We start from the raw sequence: 19,011 nt of genomic DNA on the forward strand, positions 1-19,011 counted from the left end.
AAAAATGCTGCTTAATTTTCAAGATGACTCATTTCTGATTATTTATTGCTACGTCGGTATTTCGGTGTAACAAAGACACTTAAGCACCTGTATGTGGTGTGGTAGCAACACCTGTTCAAAATGAGGAAGAAAGCACCAAGACCACATTATGCATTTGTGCAAGATTACATGGTAAGAGAAATTAATTCACCAGATCCAAGCACTGTTTAATCTGTCATTGTCAGAGTCTATACTGACATATTTAACATAACATAAACTAGTGAAAACTAGAACAGTGTAGGAGCCAGGTAAGTGAAGACGTTTAAGGTATGGGCTTATTAGAAAAGCCTTGCAGTTCTCCAGCCCCCTTGGGCATACCCTCACAGCTAGGCCACGCTTGAATTCAATCTGATCCCTTCTGGGTAAATCATCTGCCCAGCAATCCTTCAGTGCACAGTCACCTGCTTTTATGTACCCAAACAACCAATACAGCTTAAAGGTTAGAACCTAAAAGTCACCATAAGCACGTGCTAACACCGAGCCTTGTCTTTGAAATATACCTTGGGTGAGCATGCATGATTAGGAAGATTTTTCCTAACTCAGAAATTAAGTAGAGATCTTGTGAAAGGTTTTCCTACCTTCCCAAACAACACCACAGAGTCTGAAAAAAGAAATCAAAATACAAAACTGAAGGGCAAAATATCCACTGGCTACAACAACTGCAGAAAATCTCTTAAAGGGGAGAAAACTTGAGATTGTTTGTTTGCTTTTAACTTCAGATCAGCTTTTAGCAGCCTTAATTACACTACAAAAGAAGGGGTAAACAGAAGGAGGAGCCTTGCAGACTGACCTCACTAACAGAGCGTAGTAGAAATTACTGCATGTGAAGCATGGATCTTGCACAGGTAAGACACAGGAGAGAGCTTAATTAAATAAGTTTATTGTCTAACGTTTACACTTGTTACGTTGCCACTCTAAAGTGCGACAACATAAATAGATTTTCAGCAGGAACTTCACGTTCCCCCCCTTCCCTTCTATAAACACTGCTTTAGGAACCAGGCTTTGTTCTTTAGACTCACAAAAGCAAAGTGGACATGAAGTTTCAGTGGCACAGTTTACACAAGTACATGTTTAAAACAAAACTACCGGGCTGACTTGGCAGCATGACAGCAGTACCATGCTGTCTCACAGGAAGCCCAGGGCAAGAAACTGATGTGCCCCAGTCATTGCAATGCAGCAAATCCACCACAAAACCAGATCACAGGTGAGATGGGTATCAGCCTCTGGTAAAATGACTGCTTGTCCAGCCTTAGAGCTAAGGGCAGGGGCCTGGGTGGGGACACCACCAAGGAGGAAGGAGTGCCGAGTTCAACAGTGGCAAAATACAAGTTAAAAAAGTACAAAAAAAAATTAAGGTACAGGCTACAAATAAACTGTCTCAATAATACTGGCACGTGATTATTATTATTTTTTTCCTATTAAGGATAGGGAAATAAACTTAACATTTTTATGCTGTGTGCAAAAATGTTTACCAATGCCAAACTGATACATTTTACCATCTCACTGTAGTGTCTAAACAGCAAAGTAGATGAATTGGTTTCCAGCATTACAGGCAACATTAGATATACTCAAACAAGATAATGTAAACTTTAATCTTAAGGCAGCTGGTACTGATGCTGCACGCAGGCATTGCTCAAGGCCCATTACAGCAATGGGACATGTAGCACTTGAAAACAAGTAAAAAGAAAATAGCATTGTTGGACTAAATGATTCATGTTGTCAAAATACTTTCCCTTTCACACCAACCATGAAATATTTGGACATCTAGAAAAATAATGCTCCTACTCCTCCAACTTCTGCCTGTTCTTTTACAAATATTTCAAAATACTGATAAATAATGGTGACTGCAAGCAGAATGCCAGTGCCTGACCCAATGGCTCCTAGAAAGTCAGCCAGAACTGAAAGGGCACCAATGCACAAACCACCAAATGCAGCTGCTGTAGGGATGTACCTGGAAGTAAAGCATACATTCACCATCACACATCTTCATACAAGAGCTCTAGAAGCACATCTACTACTAATACAACCAACTAGAATATTTAGAGACAAGTTCAGCGTTGCAACTGCACCCCTGCCATTAATTCTTTAAAGGTTTCTAAACCATATTTGCACAACACAGAAATTAAAATAACTATTCACTGATAGGAAAGCTGTATAAACAACTGACCACTGGTAAAGATCCTGATTAACAAAATAAGCTTTTTATATATTTTTTTTTTCCAACAAATGCATGCTATGTAACCTCCACAGGACTAAGACCAGCTGCTTTGGCTTAAATACACAGGGGTATATCTGCTTAGCAATGCAGATCTTCAGGCTTTGTACACTGAGCAAAACCCCACTTTTGCAGCACCATCTCAGCTCAGTAATAGTCTGTAAAAGTGACAGTGTCTTCCTTTGAAAAACACAGAGATTGAAGCCAAATTCCCTTGTTATTCTGCTTACACAAAAGACACTGTAAGTTAATCTCCTTATTAATGCTATATGCATCTTTTGCATTCCTGGGAAAGACAGCTTAACGGGAAGAATCTCAACGTTCATTGCAGAAACAAGCCCCTGATTTTTCCACGAACATCTGCTTTAGTTGACACCTTCCCAGCACTCTAAATTTCCCAGCAGAGCAGCACTGCTGAAAGTCAGCCTTTTCTTACCTGTTAAGCTCATGAACCATTGAAGTATCCCTGTGGCCTCTCATCACCATTTGCTGTTCTTTGAGTTGCTTGGCAACCTGCAGAAACATCATTTGATGAAATTGCTGCAGTTTTTCCACAGTCATCTGATATTTAGTCAGAGTAATAACCGATCAGTAAGGATCAGTCAGTTCTAAATCACAGGCAATGTTTGAAAATACAGTCATTAGGCACATTTATCAGAACACCTACATCTTTTGCTGATGAACCAGACACTTCAATCCAAGTCTTGGAGAAAAAAGCACAGGATCCCAACATAAAAATTATATAAACTATTACATGGACGGGATCCTCAAATATTGCACCCATGGATTCTGGAGGAGACAAGTAATAGCACAGACCACCGACAGGGTAAGAACGAGCAGGGCCTCCACCACTGACATCCTACAAAGGGGAAGAAAGCAGACAATCAGTAATTTCTCTCACATTCTTATCCTGCATTTATAGAGGAATTCCTCAACAATATTCAAAAAAACCAAAACAAACAATCAAAAAAAAAACATTTTCCATAAAAATGCTAGAAATTAAGCATTTGATTTAGTAGTTGGGTAGGGATAGTGACAGAAGGATGGTTGGACTAGATGATCTTGTAGGTCCTTTCCAACCTTATGAACCATTCCAGTCTTCAGCTGGATAAGTACTCAAGTTTCACAATAAAGCAGATATCTATATAATTCTTTTTTTAAAAAAAAGATGATTAAGATACTTACTGCCCACTGTCCTAATAAGTTCACCAAGAAGTTGCCACTAAAACGAACAGACAGCATCTGGGAAATAACGTAGAGGTTTGAAACTAAGGCAGACTGCAGAATGATGGGAATGTTGGAGGTATAAAAGAGCTTGATAGGATAGCTACTGTACTGTCCTCGGTATCGTGCAGACTTGATAGGTAAATCAACACGAAAGCCCTACAAGAAAAAAAGAAAGAAATATACCAAATTTATTTCTGAGAAAGAAATTATTCCTAGTATGTCTACCAGCTATTCCTGAGGATACTGCTAGATAAACAAGGAGTGCAAAGTCTGGGACAGTAAAGCCCCAAGGCTTTTGGCTACAGATCAAACCTCAGATTTTAAGGATTTATAAGTGTTACTGCTCAGATGCTTTACATTCTTTTTAGAGTAAATAAGAGAGAATGTTTATAAGTAACATTTCCCTAATAATATGATCGATTTACAACATTTGGTTTGATATGACAATTTAATGTCTTTTAACTTAACTATCAAGTATCAGCAGACCTCCCATGTTTTTAAGTCCTGCCTTCTGAGACAGGCTCCTATCCGAGCAGGCCCAAGAAATCTGAAAACCAAGAGAATTCAAGGTTGGTGGTCTATTTTTTTGCTACCACCTGATCTGAACAGCTTTAAAAATGCATGATTAGATACACAAATAAAACAATACAGACCAATATGCAGGTCTCCCTTAATGCCCATTTTAGGAAATACTCAAGTTTAAAGACAAACACCAAGGATCTAAAGAAAAATCAAGGGGGGGAAGGGAAACAATAAGCTGTGTTTTAATTATACAGTTGTTTTCTAGAACAAAATGCTACTACACACACCCCAAAGAAGCCAGGTACTTCAGCTCAGTTCAAAAGTAGTATTTTCTTTTTAAAGTCCACTACGAATATCAAGTATATTCACTGCATGATAGAACCATTGCAGTTCCAGAAACCATTTTTAGTAAAAACACTCAAATAGAGTATGGCACTTAGCAGAACGTGAGATTACATCACTGCCAGAGTACAAGTATGCATGTCCATAACATTTAACAGCTGCACTGTCACAGGGGAATGGTACTGAAATAACAGTATTCAAACTAAGAGAGTTCATACTCAGATACTTAATTTATCCTACTTTGGCAATTTCCTTTTTCCAGTGACCACAGTGCCAGGAGTCCAAGCACTTCTACCAACGCAGTTTCAGAGCTAGTAGGAGAAATTCCTCATTTTACCTGAAAATAGATGACTACAGCAAAAACAAACACTGTCGCAATCAAATTCATGAGATTGGGCAAATTCTGGCGGTAAAATGCCTCCCGCAAAGCGCGGACTTTGTCGGTCCTCGTAGCCAGGAGATGAAATAACGCAATCACAGCGCCCTCAAACTCTGTACCTGGAGAGACAGTAAAAGCAACGTGAAACTGACAACTCTGTTTTGAGTTTAAAAAGTGGTCTTTTTTAGACCATCACATCTTTCTTCTGGATTTTTTTTTCCAAGTGACACATATAAAATAAAATGCAACACGACATCAGCACTGTTACAGATGCATCACCGCAGTGTTCTGCCTTAACTCACACACCGTGAGTCTTTCCTTGGGAGGAAGCTCAGAAGGAAGAAAAAAACTAAAAAGGAGCAAAATAATTTTAAAAAGTAGTAATGAACCACAGGGGACAGAAAAACTCTGAGTCTGGTAATGATGAGAGCTAACTTAAATCCTGGCTTAGCATTTCAAATACATGCATTAAACAAGTTAACTTCAGGATGCAAACACAGGATGCATCTTAACTCAGTATTTTCAGTTTCAGGACAACCAAATGTTGGCTGAGGAATGGTAGTCCCTGAAGAATCAAACAACCTTAAAGTCCCTGCCTGGATGCCTTCCTGTGCAACCTGGGCTAGGGAGCTGCTTTGGCAGGGGGGTTGGACTTGAGGATCTCTACAGGTCCCTTCCAACCCCTACAGTTCTGTGATGCTGTGATTAATTGGGAAGCTCCAACTGTAACAGCGACCTACAGCCACAAAAACAGTTGGGCCATAAACAACTCCACTGAACATACAGAATTTACACTCTCTGATTTCAACAGTCTAAGGTATGCTAAAACAAGGCTATTTCAGTTTGGAAACCCAAAGTTTTCAGCGAAGAGTATACATCTCCCATTTTAGCTACTGCAGTTCAAATCAACAAAAGAAAACGTGCAGGTAATTTATCTTCCTGTGAGTTAAACACTTCCACATTCAATGTCAGACAATGGATTTTAGAAGCTAACTGTCACACATCAAAACACCTTTTCAAAAGCCACCTGATACGCACTTCATTGAAGGTACATATAGTATACATCCACAGAAACACCTTACAACTAATTGTAACAGCACAGGTACCTCTGCCAGTGTTGATGGTAGTGGGACTGAAAGCCTTCCAGACAATGGTTTCACAGATATTGGTAGCAATAAATAGGGAAATACCAGATCCCAACCCATAACCTTTCTGTAGCAACTCATCCAACAGCAGCACGATCAAGCCAGCAACAAACAGCTGTGGGAAAAGGAACAGAACTGAGCAGAAACAAGAATAAATCAAGTCATGAATTACATACTAATCCCGTTTCAGTATTTTCATCATGGTGGAGAGAGACCGTTCTTTCATTTAAGTATCATTCATACAGTATTTCTGCCCTCTCATGTGCACATCACACCTGGTAATAATCTCTGTGACAAAGTCTTTAATACTGATGCAAGCAGATTACACAGTATTTTTTTTTAAGTGCTTACAGTTGTGCATTACTGATTTGCTCTACAGGATAATGCCTCAAAGTTGAATCTATAGCCTCTAGTTAGAAGTCCTCTATGGCACTGAACAGCCACTGCTTGCAAAATTCCCATATTTGAAATGACACAGCTACTCCCTATCCGAAATATTTATGGTATTAATTATCCCAACTTTCTCTTCCTTTATGGAAGATTTAGCATTTCTCATATGTAGACAGACAGATATGAAGGCTGATGCCGCACAGTATTAAAATAAATTAAAGGCAACCAGACACAGAAAGATTTTTCCTTCCAGCCATGCTACATCTAGCTGGTTTTAATGACACAAGGAATAGCTCACTACAAACCTGAATTATAATGAGGAGACAAATGCCAGCACCCATTTCAGCAGGATCTCCATACATTCCAGTCATAACATAGACAATGGCTTGCCCAATGGTAATAATCATCCCAAACACTGCAACAAGACAAAAAGAAAGCCCTTTATAAAATGAAAAGCCTCCTGAATTCACCTATCAAAGAAACTTACACTCCATATTTCTAAAGTAGACCTGTTTCCTGTGAATAAAACTACGTTTCATTACTTGAATCAGAACAGTGCTTACATTTCTGGGCTCCATTGAACAAGGCTCTGTCTTTCGGTGTATCACCAACTTCAATGATCTTTGCTCCAGCAAGCAGCTGCATGATCAAACCAGATGTCACAATGGGAGAGATCCCTAATTCCATCAGTGTACCTACCAGGAAGAAAATACAAATGCCATTAAAGCATCTCTCCTAAAGGATTGTATGCTGAGGATATTGGCCCTGCTGAAAGATTCCTGTTAAAGAGCATTTTTCCTAACTCTTCAAACATATATTTCAGTAGAGGCACAATCTCAACAAAGACCATTATCACCAACATCAACAACAGAACTACCACCACATGCTTTAATTCAGATAAATTCTCTGCAAGATCTTGTTTAACTACTGATATCTGCTTGAATTATATTACAAAGCAGTATGAGAGCAGAGCTGAAATTACCCAAAGCAATAATATTCATTCATTCATGCATTTTCTTCTGACACTGTCACAATATCTGTCAGAGACATAAAAATGAGAAACAGCACACAATTCTTTAGAAGTCTGCAAACTACAAAGTAATTCTGCTCTCACCTGTGGCACAGCAGTGTTTCAGCATAAAATTACCACAAATATTATTAACAAAATAGCCACTAGAGACTTGCAAAGTGTCAAGAAGAATCAGTGATGGGGAAGCATGGCCTGTAGGGTCGTGTGAAAGGTCAATGGAAGTAGAAATGGTAGATAATAGATAATCATACAAGAAGCTTATATGTCCTCACATTCAATTCAAAGGAACTTCGTCCACAGGAAGTATCATGCTTTATTTCCCTTTTTCCACACATACATTAGTAATATGCTCAGAAACTGGAGCTGGCAACTTGTGCCACAAACTGGGGTAATGTGATGTCTAATTATCTTCACTGGTATGACAAGATTTGCCTTTCCTAAATAATTCCTTCACATGACAGGGTCCTACTGCTTTTCCCACTTGAAGTCAGTTTTCCAAGGTACAGATGAGGTCAGTGATCTTACTTAAAGTCATGCGTGACAGATCATGTATCTTAAGCTTTAGATTTACAGCATTAGTTTAGATCTTTTATACACTAGTTTGTGCTCCGTTTGTCTGCTCTAAAATGATACCCAAATACTTTGGATTTGCTACACGATAAGCTTAACTGTTTCTTCCCTTAGCTTTCCAACCTATACAATTACCTATAATGCTGCAGAAGTGTTAGGAGGTCTAACTGATTAACACACACAAAGTATTTTCCTTCATAACCAAGAGGGGAAAAGACACGTTTCATATGTTATCAGAAAAAGATTGTTGACAGTTGGATACAGAACCATCCTGGAAGTTGAGAATCGAGACAAATCTCACTTGCACGTCAAGGGCAATTCCTTTCCAAAGATGAAGCACATCTCAGGTATCAATCAATTACAGTGTTTCGACATGACATCTGGGTTGTATGAAATTCAACACCCAATCATTTTTCCTCACAGTCTGTTTCCACCAATAAAAAGAAAAGAAATAATTCACTAACCTCTATTTGATGCAAGAATGACTCGCATCCAGTAGAAAGGATCTGCAGAATCTGATGACATAATTCCAAACAAAGGTATCTGCCACAGCACAGAGCAATATCAAAGAGATATACAAAGAGAGCTTACATTAATCTAAGAATCTCAACTGTTACACTGTTCAGTATAATGTATGCCAACCACCTTCTGTTTTTAAATTAAACCAGACCACACAACAGCCTTAGATTACTAGCACTAGCTAGATTACTACAGATGAAGATGTAAGTGGTTGTCCTAAGCAGTCAGAGTACCTCAGCTCTGGAAAAATATCAAAGAAAGGAAATGCACAAAAAAAAAAAAAAAGGTTAGATACCAAAAATGATTAAGAGAATATAGCACCCCTCCCCATTATATTTCATTACTTATTTTACCAAATTTTTTGCTGAAATTCTGAGCTTGGAAAAAATAATAATAAAACAAAACTGTAGCCAAACATCTTTGAGAAGAGACAGGAAAGTAGAGTTGTTTTGTTTCGATTTTAAACAATCCTATACAAAATTCCTTTGCAGAACAAATTAAAGACGAAGCATTAAATTCCAACATAAATGTTTTCCTCCATCAGGTTGAAATACTCAAATTCTACAGCTGGGAATGTGCCTTAAAGTATCCTACAAGAAACTGCAGAAGTTAGCCAAGTTTACATTGAAAGAAAGACATTAATTTTCCATATGTCAGTACTGAAGGATTTTGAGTTCTTTCAAACTCAATCAGAAAAGCAAGGTCCAGGCAATCCTTTAGATTATTTCCTGAAAACTCTACACTATTTTCAAATAGCAACTATAATCCTTTGTACAGATTCAAATTCTTATTTACACACATATCTAGCAGCTAAGAAACACAAACTACACACTCTTCTATCTCTGGTATCATTCCCATGTCCTCTACTGAAAAACAGACAGGTTTTAGCCTTTTGACAGTCCTTCTGTGTTGTAAACATATAAATTATTAAACTGCTGCTACAGAATCAGTCTGAAATGGGTAAGTTCAAGTTAATAAATAAATAAAATAGAATATAAAATGCCTAGGGTTGAAGATGTCTGGTCCATTTTAAAGGATCTAGAAGGTCTAAAACTGATAAAATAAAGTAATGCACAGATTTTCATTTGCTGCAGTATCTAAATAGTCAACAAACAATACTATGTGTTTATAACCCTGTTCTCTGGGAACTCCTGCAACTATGAGTATTAAAGATTATGTAAACGTTTACAAAGACCCTGGGGGGGGGGGTAGGGTGGGGGGTAGTATCTACATCAATATATTAAAAAAAAAAAAAAGTTCTAAATGTGACCTTAAACACCTCAGGACAAACATCTTCCCACAACCTTCTAGCTTGTTCAAGAGAGATCAGGTAAAAATAGTCACTTCTGTTCAAACTCATTACTGCTAAAGTTTAAATTTAGCTATGAACTGGTGGTGAAGAATGCATAAAACTGCTTGGCTTGTTTATGTTACTCAATGAACGATTTGCTTTGCTGCTTATCCTGCAGTCATTATCATTATTTCATAGGATATCTCTCATAATAGCAACAAGGGATTAATTTCTGAAAACATACATGAATAACAAAGACTATTTTGGATACCTTCATTCATTAACAATTGAAGCACAAAACCGAAAGCAGATCAACACGAAATGAGAACTTCTCACACTTCTAGCATTTCACATACAGAACACAGCCTTTCTGAAATATACCAATACGTACCTGACAGCATACTAAGAAAATGAAGAGAGTGATAGCCGTCCATAGTACCTTCTCTCTGAACTGGATCTACAGAACCAATTATAATAGATATTATTGAGTTAATTGCATTTGGTATTTTCACTCTACTTCACATTAGTGCTAGATGCTGTTTCATCTGGAATTAAATGTGAAGTTATCAAGCCAGACAGCATCGTTTCTCAACAGAAATTATTTTTAATATGATTTCAGATTTTTCAGAGCAACACTCATGGGCATCTCTGTATTCAGAGCTTGTATGGGATCTGGCAGTGTGCCTGACATTCAGAGATCAGAACATGTTTTATATATCGTATTCTAACAGTGAATACTTGCTGAAAAACAACAGCGTGTCTAAATGTGGACATAACAGAACACACATGAAAGACCAATGCAAAAAAAATCTTTATCTGCTGTGATTTTATCTGTAGGCTTCAACAGACTGGCAGCACTGTTCTGTGAGGCAGAAAGTTACTCAAGTGCTATCACGTTGTTAGAGATTTAACTGCTGAAGGCAAGTGAACAAAAAACAGAAGAAAAATGAGCCTTGGGTAAGATATCAGAATGGTGAGAATGAAGTTCTTCAAAAGTTGTTACAGGAAGCTCAGATTCACCATTATGTTAATGAGCACAGAGTTCAGAATTCTAAAGGCTTTTTTCCACTCCAAAGTATCTCTATCTATGTACATTTGGTATTACTTTTAAAAAATTGACAGATCAGTGATCATCAGTCAGCAGCGTATTAAGAGATTCCCAGGGTCACAACGTACAAACCATTCTATGATATGACTCCATGATTTGAGGAGAATGCTGTAACTAGTTCCACAGAAGAAGAATCACAAGGTTTAAATTTGAAACACCGAACTACTCAAAGCCTGAGACAAAGAAAAGCACTCGAAGAGACAAAAGACAGAGCTCAGCTGCCGTGTTATGCTCAAGTTCCCACCTCTCCTCCATGGACCGTAATCATGGGGATAAGTGTGTTCACTGCAGACAAAGAGCACAGCACCTACTAAAATGAGACATGAACTGACACACAAAACAGATACAGCATAATACATTTCTGCTTCCAACCACTGAAGCTGCCCGTAGTGAAGTAACAGCAGAAAAGGTTAGTTGCTAGTTCTGTAGGCTCTGAACACCCACAGTCTGGAAACTGAGGCAGCAGGACAACTCCTTAAACAAAAGGAATCCAGAATTAGTCTGCAACTCTGTAAGTGAAAGGATACTCTTAATTTGAGGCAAAGTAGTTCCAGTAATTTAATGTATTTACTGATACAGACTCTAAAAGAGGCCAGATGCCAAAAATACATACAGTGCAAAGTTAAAAAAAGAAAAATAGTGACAGCAGCAAATAAATCCAGCTTCTTGCGTTAGACTGTATGAAGTGCTGACCCACTTTACCAAGCGCTGTTTCAATTTCATTGTTCAGATTTAAAATACAGACTTCAAAAAAGAAAAATGTTAAGCAGAACCCTTTCTGCAGCCCAAAGCTTCATGTTACCTTCTGGGGTATCAGTCTCCTCAACTACCCAGGCTCTCAATTCAACTAAAGCAAACATTGCCATTAGAAAAATCCTGCAACACCCAGATCACACTTGATTCACAAGGAACAGTCTCTGTATTTCAAAGAAGTACAAAAAAAAAGAGAAAAGGAGGCATATGCCTTCATATCCATATGCCAAGAGCAGCAAAATACCAACTGGTACCAAAATATTCAGCCACAAACGATAACAAGCACAAAAAGAGTACATTTCACCGTCTGATCACATCCAACTGGACATTTTATTCTTTTGGTATTTTTCTCACTTACAGCTGGTGAAAACAAATGGACTTGAGCTGCATCATCCTGGTGTTCTGAACAGTGTGTTCTACTTTGAATCTGTGAAGTATCTGAAAAATCTGTGCATGTAGCATGAACAAACACAACTAACTACAAAGAAGCAGCACTTGCTGCTGTTAACCACCACAACCAACAGACAAAAGCAACACTCCCTAGTGACAGAAAAAGCCCACTTCCTTCATTAGGAATAATGGAAAAAGGCTCAACCTGGGCTCTCAAAAGAGCCCACCTGAATAAAACTTTGTGTTCTCTGAACATTAACAATCACAGAACATTAAGCTTAGAGATTTTTTTCCTACTTTGTTATCTTTGTTTCCTCGTCCTGGCCTTAATCAGTCAGAAGACTGAAAACAATAAAAAAAGAGGTGTTAAAACTAAGTCACTTGATAGACTATATACAAGCAAGGAACATAATGTAAAATGGCCAAAAGACCCTCCAGTCCAGGAAAGAAGTTCTCAAGTATATCTTTCACTTCAAATTTGTACAAGCTGGCAATAGACTATCATTGCTCAGCCAGTGACCTAGATAATAAAAGAGACAAAGTGACCCAAGTGGCAAAGACAAGAACTGCTCTGAGCATCCTTCACCAGCTGATGGAGGACACTGACAAACCAAGTCTCTCTTCCTATCCCTTCCCTCCTCAGTGAAAGGAAGAAACCAAGAGAAAACCATGACCACTGCTGAGCTTTACAGAAACCTCAGTATCTGCAGGCTTGTCTTAACTTTCTCATCAACTCCACTTCATTAGAAGAAATGGAACAGATCGATGTAGCCAACTCATCAAAAAAAATACCATGAAGAAGCATGAGAAGATTGCACTGAAGTTGAAAGCTGCAGAAACACAGTGGGTTTCTTCCACTCAACCAAGTGCATCCTGATCTTAGCACAAGGTCTGGCTCTGGAGACTCAGAGGCCTTTGTCTGATTGGTATAACCTGTTTGAAGATCTGTCCCGAAGACGGAAAGACAGTGGGAATCAGCAATGAATGGCAGATAGGGCAAAGAGCCAAAGGATCAACCCAGTCTTCTTAAAAATAGGTCCTAGAAGGGGACAATCAGCAGGTTTTACCATACCTTTTCCATTCGAGCCAGCACACTGCTACTGGAAAAACTATCTCTGCATCCAGTCCTGACCCTTGGGAATCTCTCAACAGTGCAAGAAGATTCTCCAGGATGGCATCATGCTCACAGCTATGCATGTTTTCTTTAACAGTAGAAATCAACATTTCTCTCTTATCTAATATTCTCTGGTTTGGCTGGCATGAAAATTCCATAAATTTGCTACTTTGATTGGAAGCTTTATCACCTAGGTGATACATGATTGCTTGCATATTAGTAAAAAAAAAATATATATATATATATATATATATATATTTTTTTTTTTTTAAAGGGACAGTCTCTTCCCATCTACAGAAATTAACCGATTTGGATCTAGAAAACAGGCAAAGAAACAGGTTCTGGGGCCACAAGAATAGATCAAATGCAAATGAACTCATTTCACAGGTCTCAGAACAAAGAAAAGCATCACACCTAGCAGCTTATTTGAACCTGACCACAAAATACTTTCCCAAACAGCTATAGGAGAAGATATTTTGAGGAAATGAAAGAATTAAACGTGTGGTTCCTGAATTACAGCACAAGTCTTTTAAAAGTAACACCTGAGTCAACTATAGATGTCAACAGTACTTAAAGCCAATATAAAGAGTGGTATCCACAGGAAAAAATGCCTGAAAATTCTGTTCTAGTATGTTAAAATAGATGTAGTAGTAGGGAACTGAATACAACAAAGTCAGTCTGGAGATAAGACACTTGAAAAACAAAATGAGTTATTACTATTAACATATGGAATCCAGTTAAGAATGTATTATTATGACAATCTTTTATCTTAACGTGGATTTCCACTCTTCCAAAGGACATACCCTACTTTACAGCCCACTATCTGCATTCATACTGTGGCGTGGGGTTGAATACCACAACATTCTCATATCTGACAACAAATTAATGCGAAAACACAATGTGGCACTCACCTTTCTTTCTGGCTTCTGGATTTCAGGCAAAACCGCACAGAATGGCTTAATAACTTCTAAAAATTTAACTATTGTGGGAAAAAAAAAGAATAAAAAAAATAGTAAGAAGAAAATATTTTAATGAGCTTGTATGAATTTATAAAGCTTCTGACTTCATTTAACTTCTAAGGAGAAAAATAAAATCTAAGAACACTACAGGTGAATTATTTCATCAACACTCATTGAACATGTGAGAAGTTAAGTCCATTTCTTGAAGCAAGCGAAAAATGAACATGAATCATAAATGGCTTGGGTTGGAAGGGATCTCAAAGATCATCCAGTTCCAACTCCCTGCCACAAGCAGGGTTGCCACCCACCAGCTCAGGGTGCCCAGGGCTCCATCCAACCCAGCCCCGAACTCCTCCAAGGATGGAGCATACACAACCCCTTGGGGAGCATGTGCCAGTGCATCACCAATAAGTGAAAAACTTCCCGATATCTGAACTAAACCTTTTAGTTTAAAACCATTCCCATTAGACCTGTCATACCAGACTGTATAAAAAGTTGATCTCCCTTCTGCTCCCTTTATGTACTAGAAGGCTAATAGGTCTCCCCTGAGCCTTCTCTAAGTAGAACAAGTCAAGCTTCCTCAGCCATTCCTCATAGGAGAGGCAAGTCAAGCTTCCTCAGCCATTCTTCATAGGAGAGGCGCTCCAGCCCTCTTGAACATCGCTGTCCTCCTCCTCTGGACTGACTCCCACATCTTTCCTGAGTCCCAAACCTGGATGCAGTGCTGCAGGTGAGGTCTCATGTGGGCAGAGCAGAGTGGGACCATCTCCTCTCTCCCTGCTGACCACCGCTCTGCTGATGCAGCCCAGGATACAGTTGGCCTTGCAGGTTGCAAGAGCACTCTGCTGGCTCACGTCTGGCTTTTCATCCACCAGAACCCCAAGCCCTCCTCCTCAGGGAGGCTTTCAATGAGTTCTTCTCCCAGTCTGTGTGTGTCTGTGGAACTGCCCCGACCCAAGTGCCACACCTTGCAGGCGTCCTTGCTACACCTCATTAGGATCCCACTATTCAAGACTGGAAACACGGAAGAGTTCTTATTTATTGATTTCTTATAGATTAATCCATCCTTTATTGCACAGCAATCACCCGAGACGCAGAGACTTGCCGGGGCCATCACTAGGAGTGAACTAAATCATCTCCCATCTAAAAATAAATGACCCAGTAGCGGGTCGAGCGCAGCAATGGATGCCGACATCAGAAGGCAGCTACCTGGAAACTAACGCGTACCTATCTCATGGGGGAAAAAAAAACCTCACCAAACCCAACACCATTCGCGCAGCTTTAGCCATCTTAAATGGCTGCAACGCGTATTGCAACCGAAAGTTTGTGGGATTTAACTTTCGCTCCAACTCCCCTCGCGGTTTATCCCTTAAGAACGCAGCACAGCTCAGCAACCTGAGCTCCTTTCTACGGAAAATACAAAACCCCGACCAGCCAAAGCACGGAGCGGGGCGGTTTCGGCGCCGACCCTCGCAGGGCAGCCCCTGCCCGCTACGCGCTGCTCTCCGCAGCCCTCAGCCGCCGCTTCCCTTCACAGACACCGCTCGGAGCTCCACGCCCGCTGCTCCCGCCCCTCGCACGACTCCCCGCGCCCTGCAGGAGCCGGCCCGGCCCCACGTCCGACCGTCGGCTGCGCGGAGCGGGTGCGACCCGCCGCCGGGACACCGCCTCACCGCCCTCCGCTCCCGCACCGCCGCGTCCTCCCGCGCCGCCGTACTCACTGCCCATGGCGGCGGGGCCGGCCGCTGCCTCACCGCTGTTAGCGCCGCTCCCCTCCCCCACCGCGTTCCATCCGCCGCCGTCACGTGACGCGGCGCGCAGGCGTGGCTGCGGCCGCCTCTGCCCGCTGCGAAGGTTGGGAGGGGGGGGTGAGGGAAAATACCGCTAAAGCGGCGCGCACCCAGTCCGTCTCTAAACGGTTTTATTCGGCTGAAATCACTTAAATGAGGCTTTTTCACGCGGTTTATATAGTCGTCATTTCACAAGTGCGACCCTGTGGCACTTAGGTTCGCCTGTAGTTTCCTGAGTGTTCTGGTAACTCACGGAATCGTTAGCTCTGAGATGATCTAGTCCAACTCATCCACACCATCTCCACAAACTGTGTCGTAGCGTCATAGAATCACCAAGGCTGGAGAAGACCTCCAAGGTCACCCAATCCAACCGTCCACCATCACTACCCCCCTAAGCCACATCCCTCAGTGCCTGTTAGCTGGAGAAGAAGCCATCCCCCACCTCACCACAGCCTCCTTTCAGGCAGTTGCAGAGGGCAATAATGTCTCCCCTGAGCCTACTCTAGACTGAACAATCCCAGCTCCCTCAGCTGCTCCCATCAGAGTTGTGCTTCAGACCCTACACAGCTTTGTTGCCCATCTGTGGACACACTCCAGAGCCTTGGTGTCCTTTAGCTAGTGAGCAGCCTAAAACTGAGCACTGTACTGAGGTGGGCTTCACCAGAGCTGAGCGCGAAGAACGATCACCTGTCATGTCCATCATTAACTGGCCCTGCATCTTACCTGGAGATGCCTCATCAGTGATGAGCATCACACTCAGTGGTCAGGACTGGGATCAGTGCTCTTCATCAATGACATCAGCAGTGGGATTGAGTGTACCCTCAGCAAGTTTGTGGATGACACCAGGCTGTGTGGTGCCTGAGCAATGGGATGCTATTCAGAGAGACCTAAACAGTCTTAAACAGTAGGACCAGGAGAACCTCATGAGGTTCAACAAATCCAAGTGCAAGGTCTTGCACCTGGGTCTTGGCAACTCATACTACCAATACAAGCTGGGGATAGAAAGATGGAGCACAGTCCTGCTGAAGAGGACTTGGAGGTATTGGTGGATGTCAAGCTGTTATATGAGCCAGCAGTGTGCCCTCAGAAAGGCCAACCATATTCTGGGCTGTATCAAAAGATGCATGACCCATAGGTCGAGAGAGGTGATCCTGCCCCTCTACCCTGAGCTGGTAAGACCTCACCTGGAGTACAGCACCTAAATGTGGAGTCCTCAGTACAGGAGAAAAACGGACCTGTTGAAGCAGAGGGCCACAAAACTGGTCCATGGAATGGAACACTTCCTTTATGAGTACAGACTGAGAGATGTGGAAATGTTCAGCCTGGAGAAGGCTCCAGGGAGACCTGATAGCTGCCTTTCAATATCTAAAGAGAAGCTATAAGAAATGACAGACTCTTTAGCAGGGTCTGTTGTGATAGGATAAGGGGAAATTGATTCTAACTAAAAGAGTGGAGATTTAGATTGGATATAAGGAAGAAATTCTTTACAATAAGCACAGAGAGGCACTGGAATGAGTTGCCCAGAGCTGTGATGGATAGCTCATCCCTGGAGACACTCAATGGCAGGCTGCATGGGGCTCCGAGCAACCTGATCATCTCTTTACTTTGATGTCTTTATTTCTTCTTCCAGTCCTGCACTTCCAACTGAAAATCCTGAACATCTGTCCAAAACTTCTCAGTCATTACCTCTACATTTCATTCCACATGCCACAGTGTACAAGAGCTGTAACACCTCCTCTCTTTCCAGTTAGATTTTCTTTTTTTTACTAACAGCACACACAGCTTCATTTCTGCTTTTTTTTTTTTTTTGTATTTTTGTATTTTTATTTTTTTAATAACCCACAGATTTCTCTTGTCCAAGAACTGGGCCCTTCTCAGTTACTGTTCACTCAGGTTGCATACCATTTCATTCAGCACTTTCCTAAATTGTGTGTCCTCATCAAGCAGCATCCTCACCTGAAGCTTTCAAAATTTCTGCCCCTCTTTTCTGAAATGATTTTAAATTGAATGTTATCATTTTCCTCTGACTGCTTTACATGAGCAACACAGGTTTCTCCTTTCCATTCTTTTCCCTCCTTTTGCACTCATGCAAGGTGAGCCAAGTCTGCGTGCAGAGCTGAGCACAGCATGCAGGAGGAAAACAGTCTCACGTACATCCAAAATCAGTGGGGGAACCGTGTTAATGCCTAACTCAGCAAGGGCTCTGTGTTGCTCCTGGTAGCTGTTAGCCATCACAAAACGGCAGTATTCTGCAGACAATTCTGTATCAACAACACCAAAGAGAGCCAAAGCTGTCCCTTCCATACCCGAGCACAGCAGCATTGGACTGGGGTCTTTTAGTAAAGCAGCACTACAGTAACAGTGCTCCCAAAGGGAGGATAAAACAGGCTCTGAACACTCAAGCATTCTTTACTTGGTTAGATAAACCTGCACTGCCTCTGCGTGAGTGGTGTCTAACGAGGTCAGGTTCAGGCAACGTGCAACTCAAAATGCTGGGTCTGTTATTCCCTTGTGTATTGTCAGGGTGAGAAAATCTCTTTTCCTTTATGTTATTGTCAGTTTGGAGTCAAAGCTGATGATTGTGCCATATAACTTTTCTTGCTACAGCTGCAGCCAAAGCAGTGTTGCTCTTCTTGCTCATGAGCAGATGTGAGCAGAGTATTAAGAGGTAAAATATACAAAAAGTACCAACTATCCCTTTGGGCAAGGTGTCTGAGAAACCAAAGTATATGCCCCAAATATTTTCCCTTACCCAGACAAAATGTAACCATATCCCTGTGAAAGTACAGCTGCTATTAGATAATATCCATGAATAAAAACAGTAAGGAATAAAGGGCAGGCAGAGCTCCAGTTTCAATCCAGAAGTGATTTCAGCATGGAAGAATATACTGCTCAGGAACCACAATAAGAAATCCCTGCAAATCTCTGAGCAGAATTTTAAAACAGAACGTATCTTGATTACATAAAGCTGATCAGAATGCCTAAAAACTTGTGCAGTTTGCCACAATAAAGTAGAAGAAACATGACTTCATGTCACCATGACTGATGTGCTGAAGAAGTTACATGGAATAGACTGCAGCACAGAGATTACAGAGGTTGCTTCTGGGTGATACAGAGTTAATGAATGAATGTGTGAGTTAGTTACGGTAAGATACCAAACAGTCCCTCAGAGCAGCTTTTGGGAGCTGCTCCACCAGGCAAAAGCAAACCATGCCTGCAGTCTACCCC

At 40.9% G+C, this 19,011-nt stretch overlaps 1 protein-coding gene across 1 annotated transcript; it reads right to left on the bottom strand.

Moving 5' to 3' along the window:
- Positions 1-899: 899 nt before the first annotated feature.
- SEC61A2 (SEC61 translocon subunit alpha 2) lies at positions 900-15,780 on the bottom strand. Its single transcript, XM_065743755.1, has 12 exons — positions 15,715-15,780; positions 13,946-14,013; positions 10,061-10,126; positions 8,324-8,402; positions 6,823-6,954; positions 6,565-6,674; positions 5,827-5,984; positions 4,683-4,839; positions 3,440-3,637; positions 2,922-3,113; positions 2,691-2,767; positions 900-1,990 (listed from the first exon to the last, which is right to left on the bottom strand). The coding sequence occupies exons 1-12, from the start codon at positions 15,719-15,721 to the stop codon at positions 1,804-1,806; spliced, it is 1,431 nt and encodes a 476-aa protein (XP_065599827.1). The 5' UTR covers positions 15,722-15,780; the 3' UTR covers positions 900-1,803.
- Between the last annotated feature and the right edge of the window lie 3,231 nt (positions 15,781-19,011).

The sequence above is a fragment of the Cyrtonyx montezumae genome, unplaced genomic scaffold, assembly GCF_038088225.1.
Source record: "Cyrtonyx montezumae isolate F1298 unplaced genomic scaffold, pur_monq_1.0 scaffold_3, whole genome shotgun sequence".
Taxonomy (NCBI): domain Eukaryota; kingdom Metazoa; phylum Chordata; class Aves; order Galliformes; family Odontophoridae; genus Cyrtonyx; species Cyrtonyx montezumae.